Source organism: Heteronotia binoei, chromosome 1 (genome assembly GCF_032191835.1).
Source record: "Heteronotia binoei isolate CCM8104 ecotype False Entrance Well chromosome 1, APGP_CSIRO_Hbin_v1, whole genome shotgun sequence".
NCBI lineage: Eukaryota > Metazoa > Chordata > Lepidosauria > Squamata > Gekkonidae > Heteronotia > Heteronotia binoei.
In genome coordinates, this window is record NC_083223.1 from 4,046,772 (window position 1) to 4,065,985 (window position 19,214).

The 19,214-nt window shown below is 47.2% G+C and overlaps 1 protein-coding gene across 1 annotated transcript in view; it reads left to right on the forward strand.

Annotated features, from left to right (window-relative positions):
• Nucleotides 1-1,146: 1,146 nt before the first annotated feature.
• MCM3 (minichromosome maintenance complex component 3) overlaps nt 1,147-19,214 on the forward strand; it is a 51,925-nt gene continuing 33,857 nt past the window's right edge. Inside the window, 7 exon segments of the mRNA XM_060263430.1 lie at nt 1,147-1,236; nt 5,883-5,995; nt 8,125-8,333; nt 10,101-10,231; nt 13,539-13,777; nt 15,451-15,559; nt 17,764-17,917. Coding sequence (XP_060119413.1) covers nt 1,165-1,236; nt 5,883-5,995; nt 8,125-8,333; nt 10,101-10,231; nt 13,539-13,777; nt 15,451-15,559; nt 17,764-17,917 — 1,027 coding nt within the window. The 5' untranslated portion in view covers nt 1,147-1,164.

The following is a 19,214-nucleotide window of genomic DNA, read 5'->3' on the forward strand; positions in this document are numbered from 1 at the left end:
GATGTTAGAACCTTTCGAGAAACAGATGCCCTCTATTTAAACCCAGAACCAACAAAGCCAGAATGATACCCAGATTTATGGCACCTAAGACATCAGTCTGCTTTTTTATCACCACTGTTGTTTCAGCCCAGACAAACACAGATTCCAATTTGTGATTCTTTTAATCCGCTAGAAACATTCCCATGACTCTACATGCCAACTCACTGCCCACTTTCTCTGTATTTAGGACTGCTTGACATTCCATTTTTGTCTGATGAAGTCTGCTTAGAGCATACGAAAGCTTACATTCGGAATAAAACTTAGTTGGTCTTAAAGGTGCCACTTGGCTACTGCTCTTCCCACTTGGGTCGGACCTATCTTCGTAGCAAGACTCCACCTAGTGGCCATCGGTTGTAACAGTAGGTTTTCGGAAACAGACCGAATCGACCCCTTTTCTGTTTGGCTTTGCGTAATGCACTTGTTTTTCTTTTAATTAGCATTATTCCTTTGGTTTATTTTATGTTTATTTTATTCAACTGAGGGGGGGGGGGGAATACCATTTTGGATCAAGATTCTGACCCAGGATAAAAGAAGGAATGTTTGGTGAATTGTTCAAGCTGGCAGGAACTATTTCAATTCCTTTTTCTTTTTTTCTCATTTATTGGAATTATTTCTAATAAATCCATTCCATTGAAAAAAAAGAAACCAACTTTTCCGATAAAGCATCACACGAACGCCCCAGGTCCAAGAAATAGCATAGTTGTGCTTAGCAAGAAACGAGAAACTACCGTTCCCATCAGACATAGCGTGAACACCATCCTCCCTGCCTTTTCGGGTCAATGGGCACAGCAGAAGTCAGAAACTACATTTCCCACAATGCTTCTAGCGTAAACGTCAGCGCTAAAAAAAACCCGAAACCTTCGCGCCCCTTCTTCTCACCCATTGGTCCGCCGTACGGAACTTTCGCGCGCGTTCAGAACGAAGAGGAAAGCGTCGCCCTTCCTATTGGTGGAGACGCCGCGGGCTTGCCCAATGAGAAGCAGAAGAGCGGGACGTTCTAACCACGCCCCGTTTTCCCCGTGGCGGGAAAGTGTAGCAATTTTTCGCGCCAAAGGAGGAGCTAAGAGGAGGGAGGTTGCGGCGTGCAAGGAAAAGAGGGCTGCTTTTCCCCGGTGACACGTCGGAATGGCGGCTCCCGTGGACGACGCGGAACTGCGGGAGGCTCAGCGGGACTACCTGGATTTCTTGGACGACGAGGTGGGCGAAGGGGGGCACGCCCGAAGGGTTGCCAATCTCCAGGTGGGGGCGGGGGACCCCCTGGTTTGGAGGCCTTCTCCCTGCTTCAGGGTCATCAGAAAGCGGGGGGGGGGTGGATGTCTGCTGGGCACTTCATTATAACCTATGGAAACCGATTCCCATAGGGAATAATGGAGAAGTGATTGGCGGGTACCTTGGGGTGGGGTGGGGTGGGGGCTGTTTTTGGAGGTAGAGGCACCAGATCTGCAGCATAGCATCCAGTGTCTCTCTTCAGAAGACCCTCCAATTTTTAAAAAGCTTGGCCCATGGGGTTTAATTCTATGAGCCCCTAAAGAAGGTGCCCTTATCCTTCATTATTCCAGATAGAGGGAAATCATTTAAAAGGTGTGCGGTCCCTTTAAATGTGATGGCCAAAACTCTCTTTGGAGTTCAGTTATGCTTGTCACAACCTCTGCTCCTGGCTCCACCCCCCAAAGTCTCCTGGCTCCACCCCCAAAGTCCCCAGATATTTCTTGAATTGGACCTAGCAAACCTAGATGTTTGAAAGCTGCAAGAACTAGGGTTGCCAAGTCCAATTCAAGACATATCTGGGGATTTTGGGAATGGAGCCAGCAGCAAGGGTGTGACAAGCAGAACTGAACTCTAAAGGGAGTTCTGGCCGTCACCTTTTAAATGCCTTCCCTCCATTGGAAATAATGAAGGATAGGGGCACCTTCTTTAGGGGCTCATAGAATTGGACCCCCTGGTCCAATCGTTTTGAAACTTGGAGGCTGTTTTGAGGAGAGGCACCAGACGCTATAAGAACGTAAGAGAAGCCATGTTGGATCAGGCCAATGGCCCATCCAGTCCAACACTCTGTGTCACACAGTGGCCAATTTATGTGTCTGTCTGTCTATCTATCTATCTATCTATCTATCTATCTATCTATCTATCTATCTATCTATCTAGATACACACACACATATATATACTGTGGCTAATAGCCACTGATGGACCTCTGCTCCATATTTTTATCCTATCCCCTCTTAAAGCTGGCTATGCTTGTAGCCGCCACCACCTCCTGTGGCAGTGAATTCCACATGTTAATCACCCTTTGGGTGAAGAAGTACTTCCTTTTATCCATTTTAACCTGACTGCTCAGCAATTTCATTGAATGCCCACAAGTTCTTGGATTGTCAGGAAGGGAGAAAAGTACTTCTTTCTCTACCTTCTCCATCCCATGCATAATCTTGTAAACCTCTATCATGTCACCCCGCAGTCGATGATTCTCCAAGCTAAAGAGCCCCAAGCGTCTTAACCTTTCTTCATAGGGAAAGTGTTCCAAACCTTTAATCATTCTAGTTGCCCTTTTCTGCACTTTTTCCAGTGCTATCATATCCTTTTTGAGGTGCGGTGACCAGAATTGCACACAGTATTCCAAATGAGACTGCACCATCGATTTATACAGGGGCGTTATGATACTGGCTGATTTGTTTTCAATTCCCTTCCTAATAATTCCCAGCATGGCGTTGGCCTTTTTTATTGCAGTCGCACACTGTCTTGACATTTTCAGTAAGTTATCTACCACGACCCCAAGGTCTCTCTCTTGGTCAGTCTCTGCCAGTTCACACCCCATCAACTTGTATTTGTAGCTGGGATTCTTGGCCCCAATGTGCATTACTTTGCACTTGGCCACATTGAACCTCATCTGCCACATTGACGCCCACTCACCCAGCCTCAACCCTTTGGAGTTCACCCTTTGGAGTTCCTCACAATCCTCTCTGGTTCTCACTACCCTGAACAATTTAGTGTCATCTGCAAACTTGGCCACTTCACTGCTTAGTCCCAACTCCAGATCATTAATGAACAAGTTAAAGGGCATGGGACCCAGTACTGAGCTCTGCGGCACCCCACTGCTTAGCGTCCTCCACTGCGAAGACTGCCCATTTATACTCACTCTCTGCTTCCTATTAATTAGCCAGTTTTTGATCCACAAGAGGACCTGTCCTTTTACTCCATTTGCTATGCTGCAAATTTGGTGCCACTACCTCAAAAAACAACCCCCCCACCCAGATACCTGCAGATCCATCTTCCATTATACCCTACGGGAATCATTCTCCATAGGGGATAATGGAGTGCCCAGCAGACCTTTCCCTCCCCAGCTTTCTGATGACTCTGAAGCGGGGGAAGGGCCTTCAAACCAGGGAATCCACTGCCCCCACCTGGAGATTGGCAACCCTAAGACATGAACAACAGATGTTTGAGAGAAGGACGGGTAGTAAATGTGGAGGGGGGGAGAGAAGTGGGAAGAAAGCAACTTTAAATGCACTCTCCACGGCACAGGCTGGCTTGGCTTGGAGAAGTGATTGAAAGAGAGAAAGGCCTTCTGTAAGCTGGCCAATGGTGAGGTGGGCGCTTCGAGAGGCACACAATGTGTGTGAAACACTGCTGTGCTAAGGCCTTGCCCTGGGGTGTAGTGGGTGGCAAGAGGAAAAGTACATCTCTGAGCATGTGCAGGGTATTTCAGCGATGGTTTCAGATGATAGCGCTTTCTAGGCTGATGTGAGACCCATTTTGGAAAGTACCGTATGCGTCGAGCTCTGAGGCTTTGTGGCAGTGCAATCCTAAATAGAGTTACACCTTCCCAAGGTCAATGAAAGTCAGTGAACTTAGGAGAGTGTGACTCTGCTTAAGATGAAGTCGGAGTCCAGTGGCACCTTTAAGACTCAGGGTGGCCGAACTTGCTTCAAGTAAGAGCCACATAGAATAAATGTCAGATGTTTGAGAGCCGCAAGACATGAATGCCAGATGTTTGAGAGCCACAAGGCAAGAAGACAGGCAAATAGAGGTGGGATAGAGGAAGGAGAGAGAGATGGAAAGAAAGCCACCTTAAATTTAAATGCATTCTCCAAGCCACCAGCTGGCTGGCTTGGAGAAGTGATTTAAAGAGAGAAATGCCTTCTCCAAACCGGCCGGTGGGGGCTTCAAGAGCCACACAATGTGCAAAAGAGCCACATGTGGCTCCCGAGCTACAGTTTGGCCACCCCTGTTTAAGCCCAACAAAGTTTAATTCTGGGTATAAGTTTTTGTGTGCATGCACGTTCGCTTATTTATTTAAGATTTATATCCCACCCTCTCCGCAAACAGACTCAGGGTGGCTAGCAATCAACCAAACATTACAGTATTAAAATCATTAAACTAAAACAATATTACAATCAATTACAACTACATTGTGGTGCTAGAGATACATATATCTGAAGAAGCATGAGTGCGCACGAAAGCTTATACCTAGATTCAGGGCTTTTTTGGGGGGGTGGGGTTGCAGCAGGGATCCTCAGTGGTGTTCCCCCTTAGCTGAGTTAGCATGAGCTAGCTCACAGATTTTTTGCTCACAAGACTCTGCAGCTTAAGCAAGGGTGGCCAACAGTAGCTCCCCAGATTTTTTTTTTGCCTACAGCTCCCATCAGCCCTAGCCATTGGCCATGCTGGCTGGGGCTGATGGGAGTTGTAGGCAAAATACATCTAGAGAACTACCGTTGGCCACCCCTGGCTTAGAGGGAACAGGCAGAGGTCTTTCACATCACTTACAGTGAGGTGTAGGGTAGGCTGAGAGTGTGTGACTGCCCCAAGGTCACCTGGCCAACTTCCACTGCACATGTGGAGATTTGAACCTGGATTTCCCAGATCCTGATCTGACATCTTGACCATCCCACCACACTGGCTAGTCCATTAATCATCAGCAAGAAATAGTTTTAGAAGAGATCAAATGCTTCTGTCATATAGAGGACTGTCATGTAGAGGGTGGTGTGGAATTGTTTTCTGCAGACCCAGAAGGTAGGACCAGAACCAGTGGGTTGAAATTAAATCAAAAGAGTTTCCAGCTCAACATTAGGAAGAACTTCCTGACCATTAGAGTGGTTCCTCAGCGGAACAGGCTTCCTCGGGAAGTGGTGGGCTCTCCTTCCTTGGAGGTTTTTAAACAGAGGCTAGATGGCCATCTGACAGCAATGAGGATCCTGTGAATTCAGGGGGAGGTGTTTGTGAGCTTCCTGCATTGTGCAGGGGGTTGGACTGGATGACCCTGGAGATCCCTTCCAACTCAGGAGGTGGTGGGCTCTCCTTCCTTGGAGGTTTCTAAACAGAGGCTAGATGGCCATCTGACAGCAATGAAGATCCTGTGAATTTAGGGGGAGGTGTTTGTGAGTTTAGAGCGGTTCCTCAGTGGAACAGGCTTCCTCCTCGGGAGGTGGTGGGCTCTCCTTCCTTAGAGGTTTTTAAACAGAGGCTAGATGGCCATCTGACAGCAATGAGGATCCTGTGAATTTAGGGGGAGGTATTTGTGAGTTTCCTGCATTGTGCAGGGGGTTGGACTATCGGGTGGCCAACGGTAGCTCTCCAGATGTTTTTTGCCTACAACTCCCATCAGCCCCAGCCATTGGCCATGCTTGACTAGATGACCCTCCCAACTCTATGATTCTTTGATTTAAATAGCAGCTGCGCTATTTCTTGAATTCGCTTTATGGAATGGGGAAGAGTAATCTGAGGTTTGCAGTGGTTTGTGTGAGGTAGTTGGATTCAGAAGATTTTCTTGCCCTGATGGAACCAGCAACCTGGAGAATTGCATATTTATCAAAAAATAACAGTCTTGGTGGCGCTGTTTCGTTGCAGGAGGACCAGGGGATTTACCAGAGTAAAGTCCGGAGCATGATTAGCGACAACCAGTACCGTCTGATTGTCAGTTTCAATGACCTCCGAAGGAAGAACGAGAAGAGAGCCAGTCGGTAAGTTTTGAGATCGAGACGTGGGGGGGGGGGGGGGTGCGAGCTTCATTTGGTGACCCGTGAGACTTAAGACTAGTTCCATGTGGGGATTTTGCTCTGACTTGAGATCCAAATCAAAGTGAGTATTTGGGCACGGAGCCTCCATTTGAGGTTGTCCCCTAACGCTGCTTTCTGCTCCCCCCCCCCCCCCCGGTTTGCTACAGTTTTTCCTCACCCTGGTTTGCTACAGTGGTTCTGGATGGCTTGAAGTCAAAGTTTACGTGCCATGTGGACGAAAAAAGTGTGCATTTTCCTTGTATCAGCGACCCCTTCCCCCCACTGTAGTTTCCCCTGTTGGCGGCAGGAATTTTTCTTTTTTTAATTTAAAAAAAAAGTTTGCTGTTGACGCATCATTATAGTATAATATTGGTTGATCGGCTCCTCTGAATGCTCAGCTTTTTTTTTTTTTAAAGTAAGTCTCTAGGCCTTTTTTGTTGGACAGTTTGGTCTTCCCTCTCATATCTTTGCCAGAAATAGGCTAGCGGCTTTTTTTGAAATGAATGGGACCTGGGAACTTGGAGGGTGTATAGATGGTTATCTGCAGTTGACTGGAAACAAATGCATCGGAAGGTGACAGGTTTCTTAAGTGACTGGCGTGGTGGTGGGGAGCTCTTTCTTGATGGAGATTTGCAGTATTCATGTGCCAAAAGAATTTGAGTAAGAAACCTAAAAGGTTTATATGCAATTAAAGGGCCAAACATCAAAAGCAAGCTGTATAATAAATCAGAGCCAGTTTGGTGTAGTGGTTAAGTGTGTGGACTCTTATCTGGGAGAACCGGGTTTGATTCCCCACTCCTCCTCTTGCACCTACTAGCATGGCCTTGGGTCAGCCATAGCTCTGGCAGAGGTTGTCCTTGAAAGGGCAGTTGCTGTGAGAGCCCTCTCCAGCCCCACCCACCTCACAGGGTGTCTGTTGTGGGGGAGGAAGGTAAAGGAGATTGTGAGCTGCTCTGAGGCTCTTCGGAGTGGAGGGCGGGATATAAATCCAATATCTTCATCTTCTTCTTCTAAATAAGCAAACACACATATTTATTATAAAAAGCTAAAACCATGTTCTCACAGAGTTCTCGCAGTGTTTTCTGCTCGAGAGCAGTTTGTGTCAGAGCTCTCTCAGCCCCACCTACCTCCCAGGGTGTCTGTTGCGGGAAAGGGAAAGGAGATTCGTAAGCTGCTGTGAGACTTCTTTGGCTAGCGAAGGGCAGGGTATAAATCCAATCAGTTCTCCTTCTACAGTGATGCTAACAGGAAGCCGAGAGAGAAAACACGTTTTGTGGTAAACAGCAGCAGTTACTTCTCCTGCTGACAGAAAAGAATGTTCCCGCACAGCAAGGAAGGGGCCAGTTCAACAGCAGCAGATAAACATACTGACACCACACCATATATCAAGCCCCCTTTTCACCTGCAGTTATTCTTTACTCTTCCTGTTCAAATTGGTCTAAGCCCCCCAAAAGGTCTGTAGGTAGTTTGGGTGCCTGAGTGGGAGAGGAGAGAGAACACCCCCCCCAGGCAGAGACTCAAGCAACGCAGGAAGAAATGGGGTGTTTTGGGGGGGAGCAGAAAGGGGACCCCACAGCCGGCATGCAGAGAAAGGGCAGTTTTTGGAACCCACAAAAGTGAACAGTCCACCCCCAAATCAAATCAAAAATATGTTTTAAAAGAAAAAAAAAATCTATCCATGTTTTCTACTCCTCCCAGCAAAGAAAAAGACCGGGGGGGGGGGGGAATGTAGCTCTGAATGCAAGGAAAGGAGAGAAAAAAGAGGTGATGCTTTTATTCTGGCAGTTTGCATAGAGGCCAGGAGATTCAACTGGTTTCTCCACCCACCCCAATAATCCCCCCCCTCAGCCCACCGAAAGATATTCTTTCACGTGCGAAGAGAACAAGACTCACAAAAACCAGATGCAAACGGGACAGGCATGCGCCTTCAGTGATTATATACATTTCCCCCCCTCCTGAGGAAGTCGGATCGATGCCTGCTATTGGAAATCAGACTTGCCTGTCAGCTTCAGCCTGTCGCTTTTGGCCCCTCGATGGCTGGAAATACCTCCCACCCATACCCACTTCCCAGCGGTCTCCCTCTTTCCTTTTAGCCTGCTGACCAGTGCCTTTGAAGAGCTGGTGGCGTTCCAGCGGGCCCTGAAGGACATGGTCGCTTCGGTGGATGCCACCTACTCCAAGCAGTACGAAGAGTTCTACGTCGGGCTCGAGGGCAGCTTTGGGTCGAAGCACGTGACGCCCCGGACACTGACCTCCCGGTTTCTCGGCTGCATTGTCTGCATGGAGGGCATTGTGACCAAATGTGAGTGGGAAGACCCCTGGGAGGGTGAAATGCAGAGTGGCGGGTCAGGAGTTTAATACCCAAGAGCACAGTCTTTCTTGCTGAGACTCAGGAGAAATTACAATGGTGTAATTCACGGTCCCCAACCTTTTTGGCTCCAGGGACCGGTTTTGTGGAAGACAATTTTTCCAGGGCCCAGAGGGGGTGGGGGGAGAGGCAGTGGTTTCAGAGTCTCAGAGACTCTGCCCTTTCAAGGACAGAGTCTCAGAGCGGCCTACAATCTCCTTTAACTTTTCCTCCCACAACAGACACTCTGTGAGGTGGGTGGGGCTGAGAGAACTCTCCCCAGAAGCTGCCCTTTCAAGAACAGAGTCTCAGAGCGGCCTACAATCTCCTTTAACTTTTTCTCCCACAACAGACACTCTGTGAGGTGGGTGGGGCTGAGAGAACTCTCCCCAGAAGCTACCCTTTCAAGGACAGAGTCTCAGAGCGGCCTACAATCTTCTTTCCCTTCCTCCCCCACAACAGACACCCTGTGAGGTGGGTGGGGCTGAGAGAGTTCTCCCCAGAAGTTGCCCTTTCAAGAACAGAGTCTCAGAGCGGCCTACAATCTCCTTCAACTTTTTCTCCCACAACAGACACTCTGTGGGGTGGGTGGGGCTGAGAGAACTCTCCCCAGAAGCTGCCCTTTCAAGGACAGAGTCCCAGAGCGGCCTACAATCTCCTTTCCCTTCTTCCCCTGCCCCACAACAGGATGATACAATTGGGCACTTTATTTCTATTAGTTTGGTGTGGTGGTTAAGTGTACAGACTCTTATCTGGGAGAACTGGGTTTGATTCCCCACTCCTCCACTTGCAGCTGCTGGAATGGCCTTGGGTCAGCCAGAGCTCTCTTATCTGGGAGAACCGGGTTTGATTCCCCACTCCTCCACTTGCAGCTGCTGGCCTTGGGTCAGCCAGAGCTCTCACAAGAGTTGTCCTTGAAAGGGCAGCTTCTGGGAGAGCTCTCTCAGCCCCACCCACCTCACAGGGTGTCTGTTGGAGGGGGGGAGGAAGGGAAAGGAGATTGTAGGCCGCTCTGAGACTCTGTCCTTGAAAGGGCAGCTTCTAGGGAGAGCTGTCTCAGCCCCACCCACCTCACAAGGTGTCTGTTGTAGAGGAGGAAAGTAAAGGAGATTGTGAGCCGCTCTGAGGCTCTGAAATTCAGAGTGGAGGGCAGGATATAAATCCAATGTCGTTTTTTTATTATTATTGTTATTACTACATTGTAATATATAATGAAGGCAATGGCAAACCACCCCATAATCGATGGGATGGGATATCCAATGAACTGCACTAATAGGGTTTGGATCGCACAACTGGGAAATCAAGTTGGAAATCTCAGAGCTGAGACAAAGCATGGGCTTTTAAACAGGAAACATTAAGTGGTGTCAAAACTACGGTACCTATTGTTAGAGCTCAGGAGCCACATGTGGCTCTTTCACACATATTGTGTGGCTCTCAAAGCCCCCACTGCCCAGTTGGCCAGCTTGGAGAAGGCAGTTCTCCCTTAAATCGCTTCTCCAAGCCAAGCCAACTGGCAGCTTGGAGAATGCATTTACAGTTAAAGTTGCTTTCTCTCCACCTCTCCCTCCCCTTCATCTATTTATTTTCCTCCCTCTAGATATGCTCTTGGAACCTGCTGTGCTCTGAGACCAAACTTTGCAATTGAGTCTGTGAACATCCGGAGCTAACAGTGGTCAAAATGATTACCCAGCTAAAGGCTATTTTCTCCCTCCCTCTCGCCAGGTTCTTTGGTGCGCCCCAAGATTGTCCGCAGTGTGCATTACTGCCCAGCCACCAAGAAGACCATCGAGCGCCGGTATACAGATATGACATCTCTTGAAGCGTTTCCATCCAGTGCTGTTTACCCCACAAAGGTGAGCTAATTTTTTTTGGGGGGGGGGCACCCTAAGTGTTAAAAATTATTATTCTCATCTTAGCAATGGAGCAGAAGTCTCTTTGTGACTCTTATATGCACAGGCACCCCAATGGTGGAACCAGCTGCCGGAGGAGGTGCGGGCCCTACAGGATCTCAATCAGTTCCCTAGGGCTTGCAAAACCGCCCTCTTCCAACTAGCTTTCTAAAACAGAACCTGGTAGTAACATCAAGCCATCTTTGTACATACTGAGATTGTGGCACTATTAAGTTATACTGGTTTTAGACTATTTATTTAATATATTTAACCTACGAATTGTATTTTAACTGTATTATCTTGTTTTTATTGTTATAACATGGTTTATACCTTGTCCTGTAAGCCGCCCTGAGCCTGCTTCGGCGGGGAGGGCGGGGTATAAATAAAAATTTATTATTATTATTAGAGGTCATTTAATAGAAAAAGAGGTGCTGGAGCTCATTTGGATATGCCTCACACCCCCGACATCACCAGAAGGTGGACTAAATTATATCAGCTCAGCATCTACCTTCAAATGATTCTTGAGTTAGGATTGTCGTAATCAAACCTCACTCCCGTTGTACTTTTAAAAATTCCTTTCTCTATTTGGCCACAGTGGCATGAGGAAGATTTTCATCTGTCTGCTCTGTGTGTTTTGGTTATTTCCCCTTTTTTTTGGTGGGGAAAAATATTAGAAAGCTTGTCAATTCTTGGAGTTCAGCAAAATTCTCACAGGGGGTTTGAACAATGCAGCCCAGAAGCAAATATGGGGTGTGGGGGGGAAGTAAAAAAAAGAGCACAATAAAATTTAGAGGTTCCAAAGCTCCACTCCTGTGAGCTCCTATAAAAAAATGAGGTGTGCATATACATATGATTTAAAAAATATGTATTTTGGGACTAGTGGGGTGGATCCTGAATTCCTTCAGCCTAAGGAGCCTTTAGAGAGCCCCGTGGCGCAGAGTGTTAAAGCTGCAGTACTGCAGTCCTAAACTCTGCTCATGACCTGAGTTCGATCCCCGGTGGAAGCTGGGTTTTCAGGTAGCCGGCTCGAGGTTGATCCATCCTTCTGAGGTCGGTAAAATGAGTACCCAGCTTGCTGGGGGGAAAGCGTAGAGGACTGGGGAAGGCAAACCACCCCGTAAAAAGTCTGCCGTGAAAACATTGTGAAAGCAACGTCACCCCAGAGTCAGAAACGACTGGTGGTTGCATAGTGGACTACCTTTACCTTTTACCCAAGAGTGTTAAAGCATCCAGTCCAACAAGAGTGTTAAAGCTGCAGTACTGGAGTCCTAAGCTCTGCTCACGACCTAAGTTCAATCCTGGCAGAAGCTGGTTCAGGTAGCCAGCTCCAGATTGATTCAGCCTTCCATCCTTCCAAGGTCGGTAAAAGAAGTCCCCAGCTTGCTGGGGGGAAAGTGTAGATGACTGAGGAAGGCAATGGCAAACCACCCCGTCAAAAGTCTGCCGTGCAAACGTGAAAGCAACGTCACCCCAGAGTCAGAAACGACTGGTGCTTGCACAGGGGACCTTTCCTTTTCCTTTAAGGAGCCTTCTGGAAGAATCATTTATGCCCAGCCTTTCCTTGTGGTCGAAGGCAGCATACAGAAAGGAGGGGTGTGTGTGTGTGGAAACTTAGCCCATATAATTGAATCAGAACCTGGAAGGTTAAACAGATACAAACCTGAGGATTTGTAAGGTAAGATTGTACAGTGCACACAAATGGAACTGAATGCAGCCCAACGCATTTTGGCCTGACTGCCCTTCAGTGGTCAAACAAAAAAAAAAGAGTCACATGGGAAGTGGAACTAGAGAACCTAATTCTTTGTGTGAAGCTCCTCTCTTTGACCATTTTCCTAAATTTGGACATGCCCCAGATTCCCTTAGGTTTCTTGTTTTGGGAAAAAAAAATCTGTAAGAGGGGATTCACAAATCGATGTTGGTAAATTGTTGTTACAGAAGGAGATGCGGTGGATTCATTATTTAAAAACGTTAGAACCTTGGGGACTTAACAACAATTGTGATTAGTCGTGCTTTTTGTAAAGAACTATGCTGGCGTTATGGGGTGCAGCCTGATATGCAAATGAGTCCCGGCTGGGCTTTTTCTACCAAAAAGGCCTGTGAAACAGTGGTGACATCAGGGGGTGTGGCCTAATATGCAAATGAGTCACGGTCTCAAGTTTGCTCTGTTCCGGCAGCGGGGAATAGTAATCAGAATTTTCCTCCGTTATCTTTTTCCCCGCTGGAATTTCCCAAATACCACAGAGCCATTACCATGACCAGATTCAGTTTTTACACTCCGGAACCCGTGCTTTAAGGCAACAGCTCACAGTTACATCTTACTAGTATGCACAAACAGTTCTCCTACCAGAAAGGCCTGCGTGAAACTGGTGACATCAAGGGAGAACCGTTTGCCTTAACTGCGAGCTGTTGCCTTAAAGCACGGGTTCCGGAGTGTAAAAACCGCGGCCAAAGGAAGTGTAAAGGAAACACGAATTTGAACCTAGGACCTGTGTCGCCACCACTACGCCTGTTGAATTGCTCTTCAAAGAGGAGCCGTCGGGTCCATCTGCGTCTTTCAACATGTACCTGGTAATTTTTAAAATCTTGAGTTTCTACTAAAGACTGTTCTTTGGCTTTAAAGGACGCTTAAGAATTATTTTGTTAAAGTATTTGAGTAAAAGAGCGCCTGTGCACTTGTATTGCAACATTTGGTACGCGGTGTTTCTTCTGTCTTACCAAATCCCTAGGTGGGGGCAGGGGATCCCTGGTTTGGAGGCCCTCCCCCTGCTTCAGGGTCATCAGAAAGCGGGGGGGGGAGGGAAATGTCTGCTGGACACTCCATTATTCCCTATGGAAACTGTTTCCCATAGGCCCTAGGGTATAATGGAGAATTGATCTTTGGGGCTCGGGGGGGGGGCTTTTTTTGAGGTAGAGGCACCAAATTCTCAGCATAGCATCCAGTGCCTCTCCCCCAAAACTCCCCCAAGTTTCAAAAAGACTGGACCATGGGGTCCAATTGTATGAGCCCCAAAAGAGGGTGTCCTTATCCTTCATTATTTCCAATGGAATGAAGGCATTTAAAAAGTGTGCGGACCCCTTAAATGTGATTGCCAGAACTCCCTTTGGAGTTCAATCGTGCTTGTCACGCCCTTGCTCCTGGATCCACCCCCAAAGTCTCCTGGCTCCACCCCCAAAGTCTCCTGGCTCCACCCCCAAAGGCCTCATATTTATTGAGTTGGACTTGGCAACCCTAACACAAAATGACTTGGGTTTCCCTCCATTGCTTGTGCAGGATGAAGAGAACAACCCCCTGGAGACAGAATACGGCCTGTCTACCTACAAGGACCATCAAACCATCGCGATCCAGGAGATGCCGGAGAAAGCGCCCGCGGGGCAGCTCCCTCGCTCTGTGGACGTCATTTTGGATGACGACCTTGTGGACTTGGTCAAGCCAGGCGACAGAGTACAGGTCATCGGAACCTTCCGCTGCCTGCCCGGGAAGAAAGGGGGCTACACCTCAGGGACATTCAGGTAAATTTGGCGGCAGGCCTATTGGTGCATTGGCCTTATGGGGTGGGATTCTAGCAGGAGCTCCTTTGCATATTAGGCCACACACCCCTGATGTAGCCAATCCTCCAAGAGCTGCTCTTTTTTGTGAGCTCTTGGAGGATTGACTGCAGTAGGGGTGTGTGGCCTAATATGCAAAGGAACTCCTGCTAGAATTCCACCCCTGGATCCTGGTTGTATTGCTCTTGTGCTCACTTGCATCACCCTCTCCCCCGTGCTTGTATCTTTAGGTTCCAGCTGGTGGCTGGAGATCGCCTGGAATGACAGCTGATCTCCAGGCAACCAAGATCAGTTCCCCTGGAGAAGATGGAAGTTTTGAAGGGTGGACTCTGCAGCAGGGGTGGAATTCTAGCAGGAGCTCCTTTGCATATCAGGCCACACACCCCTGATGTAGCCAATCCTCCAAGAGCTCACATGGCTCTTTTTTGTAAGCTCTTGGAGGATTGGCTACATCAGGGGTGTTTGGCCTAATATGCAAAGGAGCTCCTGCTAGAATTCCATAACTGAGTTTATTTTTATAATCCTTGCTGGCAATAGTTTATTGTTGCTTTGTTGTGGCTCTCAGAGTTCCTTCCTGCAGCTGTGAACATCCTTCTGTCCGCGCTGTTGTATTTTTTTTTAATGTTGTTTGGAAGCCAGTTTTACACATCCAGCCGAATGGCTTCTCTGATGTTCTTAATGTGACACAGAGTGTTGGACTGGATGGGCCATTGGCCTGATCCAACAGGGCTTCTCTTATGTTCTTATGTGACGCAGAGTGTTGGACTGGAGGGGCCATTGGCCTGATCCAACATGGCTTCTCTTATGTTCTTATGTGACACAGAGTGTTGGACTGGATGGGCCATTGGCCTGATCCAACATGGCTTCTCTTATGTTCTTATGTGACACAGAGTGTTGGACTGGATGGGCCATTGGCCTGCTCCAACATGGCTTCTCTTATGTTCTTATGTGACTCAGAGTGTTGGACTGGATGGGCCTTTGGCCTGCTCCAACATGGCTTCTCTTATGTTCTTATGTGACTCAGAGTGTTGGACTGGATGGGCCTTTGGCCTGCTCCAACATGGCTTCTCTTATGTTCTTATGTGACACAGAGTGTTGGACTGGAGGGGCCATTGGCCTGATCCAACATGGCTTCTCTTATGTTCTTATGTGACTCAGAGTGTTGGACTGGATGGGCCTTTGGCCTGATCCAATATGGCTTCTCATGTTCTTATGTGACTCGGAGCGTTGGACTGGATGGGCCATGGGCCTTATCCAACATGGCTTCTCTGATGTCCTTAGCCCGTGTTGGTACCCTGTACCTGCCGGAGGGTAAACAGACAAGATTATCTGGTTCGGACCATTGCTTGAAAAGAGTACTATTCGTTGCATGAAGGTGAACAGGGTGGTGCCCAGTTTCCTCACACGCTGAAGGGGCAGCTGATGTGCCCTGTGGGTGAGAGTGGGGGTGTGACTAGGAAGGCACAACTTGTGGGGGGGGGAGACTTTTTTCCACCAAAGGTCCAACGACAAACGGAGCAGAACTGACTGGTTGCAGAGCACCTTTCTTTCCTTACTCGGGTTCGACAGAGTGTCCAGGATAGCTGTCGCAAAGCCAGAGGCAATGTCGTCTTCATTTGCTTCGTTTCCTCACCTAGGACCATCCTGATTGCGTGCCACGTGAAGCAGATGAACAAGGAGGCCCATCCGACTTTCCTCGCCAGCGACGTGCCCAAGATAAAAAGGTTCAGCAAGAGCCACTCCAAGGTAAACTAAGTTGTGGCGTTTTGCGCAATTTTGGGGGGATGATACCACATTTCCTGGCCTGGGTGGCTCAGGCTAGCCTGACCTCTTCTGCTCCCAGAAACTAAGCAGGGTCAACCCTAGTTAGAACTTGGATGGGAGACCACCAAGGAAGTCCAATGTTACTATGCAGAGGCAGGCAACGGCAAACCACCTCTGTTCATCCCTTGCCTTCACCTGGATGGCTCAGACTAGCCCAGTCGCATCAGATCTCTGAAGCTAAGCAGGGTGAGCTCTGGTTAGTACTTGGAAGGGAGACCACCAAGGAGGTCCAGGATTGCTACGCAGAGGCAGACAATGGCAAAACCACCTCTTTAAGTTTCTTGCCTTGAAAACCCCACGGGGTGGCCATAAGTTGGCTGTAACTTGTGGGCACTCTGCATCACTGTTTGCCAAAGGGCACTCACCAGGCTCTCTGACAAGTTTAGTTTAGTTTTTTTGGTTTATTTACGATTTATATCCCACCCTTCCCACCGAAGTGGCTCAGGGCGGCTCACAGCATATAAAATCTAACATAAAAGTATTAAATTTAAACATTTTACACAGTTAAAACATTAAAAAAAACATAACAGCAGTCTATTAAAACTACGCTCAGTTTCCAGTGCCGGTTAGTTATAGGCCTGCCGGAAGAGGGCTGTCTTACAGGCCCTGCGGAACCGGGCAAGGTCCCGCAGAGCCCTCACCTCTTCCGGCAGCTGGTTCCACCAGGAAGGAGCCATTACAGAGAAAGCCCTGTCCCTGGTAGATTTCAGGCAGGCTTCCTTTGGCCCGGGGACAACGAGCGGATTTTGAGTTCCCGATCTCAGTACTCTCTGGGGAACATGTGGGGAGAGACGGTCCCTCAGGTAGGTAAAGTGTATATTTATGATACATTCATCACATGCTTTGCCTAAAGGCTATGGTGTTTACCCTTGGACCCAGATGCTTCTACGGGGATGCATTTGGGGCACTGGGGTGTGTTTGCTCAATGCCAACCAGGGGGGTTGTAAGAGGTAATGGCTTTGTATTATAACTAAGCTAGAGTTACATTTGCATATTATTTTCCTTAGCTTTGTAACTCTTAGACTTGATAGCTATAAATCGAACTGAATAAATACCTGAAAACACCCTTGTTGATATTTTGGGGGTACTTAATTCAACTGAATACTGATTTGACTGCCAATATTGCTGACCTGAATAAAAGCCGATGTTATTTGGTTTTTATTCGGGCCAGCTATATTGCAAAGATCTTTAGGAAGAGGATGAAACAGAAGAACATGTCTCATCATTTCCACTTCTTGACTACCACAGGGGCACTTCTGTTCATAATATGGAGTTCTTTGGTATCTCCCATTTAACAACTCAGAAGGGAGAATGTTAAATCGCACTTGAGAAAAGGCTAATCTTGTTTTTGGAGCTATAAGATTCCCCAAATAGTTTGCCGGTGCAGATTGCTTATGCTCTTTATAATGGTATCTGCTAGCAGTGCTCAGATGCTGTTGAAGTTCGGTATCCTCACAAAAACTGTGATGATATTGATGATATTGGATTTACATCCCACCCTTCACTTTGGGAGCCTGTTTGTAGGCCACTCTGAGACATTGAGATTCAATCTCCTTTACCATTTATGGTAGGGGAGAAGAAGATGACATTGGATTTTTATCCCACCCTCCACTCTGAATCTCAGAGTGGTCGCAATCTCCTTTTCCTTCCTCCCCCACAACAGACACTCTGTGAAGTAGGTGGGGCTGAGAGAGCTCTTACAGTAGCTGCCCTTTCAAGGACAACAACTATTAGAGCTGTGGCTGACCCAAGGCCACTTCAACAGCTGCAAGTGGAGGAGTGAGGAATCAAACCCGGTTCTCCACGCATTTAACCACTACACCAAACTGGCTCTCAAACTGTGACAGGATGGGTTAGACAGTCAGGTGATGCCTGGTTCAAGGTCTAATGTGACGGGGTTTTGTGGAGGAGTGGGGGATTCAAAACTGGTTGTTCATGCTTTTCCTCATCCTTTGAAACCACTGTGAGTCACTGGGGGAAGCATATGGATTTTGGCCACTGTGTGACACAGAATGTTGGACTGGACGGACCATCGGCTTGATCCAATATGGCTTCTCTTTTGTTCTTAAGAGAGAGCACACCTACCCATTTCTGTTCCATTTGTCTTCCTCCATTCCTCTGCTTAGGATATCTTCGACCAGCTGGCAAGGTCTCTGGCTCCCAGTATCCATGGGCACGAGTACATCAAGAAGGCTATTCTCTGCATGCTCTTGGGTGGGGTGGAGAAGGTGCTGGAAAACGGAAGCCGCCTCCGAGGAGACATCAATGTCCTGCTCATTGGTACGCCCGGAAGGAAGACCAGTTTGTGAAACTTCCTGAATAAAAGTTTTATTGAATTTTATAATAACAAAGGAAAATCGGCAGAAAATTACAAACAAGGGAAAAGGGGGTAACAAGTAAACTGGAATATATGAGGATATACCAATTTCTATTACCTTTCATGCCATCCTTTTACTTATTCCATACCTTTCCCCCCTTCTTACAATCCATTTTCTTAAATTTCCACCCCATTCCTTTCATACATTCTACTATCCAATTCCTTATTCAATAATTACGTTCTGACCTCTCTTCTATTTACATCATATCTTAATATTTTCCATCTCTATCAGTTTCGGGCTAATCTTTATATTCAATCATATTTCTACACATCCCTCTACAAGTAATAATTAACTTCTAATTATCACATCGTTTCTAACCATTTGTATAAAAACTGCCAAGCCTTCTTATACAAGTGGTCTCTTGTATATTTCCTTCTTTTACTGGAGAGCCAGTTTGGTGTAGTGGTTAAGTGTGCAGACTCTTATCTGGGAGAACCGAGTTTGATTCCCCACTCCTCCACTTGCACTTGCTGGAATGGCCTTGGGTCAGCCATAGCTCTGGCAGAGGTTGTCCTTGAAAGGGCAGCTGCTGTGAGAGCCCTCTCAGCCCCACCCACCTCACAGGGTGTCTGTTGTGGGGGAGGAAGGGAAAGGAGCTTGTGAGCCGCTCTGAGACTCTTCGGAGTGGAGGGCGGGATATAAATCCAATATCTTCATCTACCTCACAGGGTGTCTGTTGTGGGGGAGGAAGATAAAGGAGATTGTGAGCTGCTCTGAGACTCTCCGGAGTGGAGGGCGGGATATAAATCCAATATCTTTTCAATAAACAATTTTTATTAGTAACATATGGTAGCAAAACTATCTCTACAACTTATGAAAACTTAAAATGAAAGAAAAAACTCTCCACCCCATATCTTACTTTTCCCCCTCCCCTCCCCTTGTTGCTTGACCCCCAACAGTGTTATTTACTTAAAGGAAACAAATATTAAAGGTACACTTAACTATTAAAGAAACAAACCAACAGTTATCTTATTTTAAAAAACCTTAATCGTTATCAAAGATTGTCCAATGTCCTTTTATTTTCCACTCTTTTTTTACGTATCTTCTGAATTTCTTCCACTCCAACTTAAAAAGTTCCAAATCATAGTCTCTTAATTTTCTTGTTAATTTGTCCATTTCACTCCATGACATAACTTTTGTCATCCAATCCCATTTCTCTGGTATTTTTTTCTTGCTTCCACAGCTGTGCATATAATGTC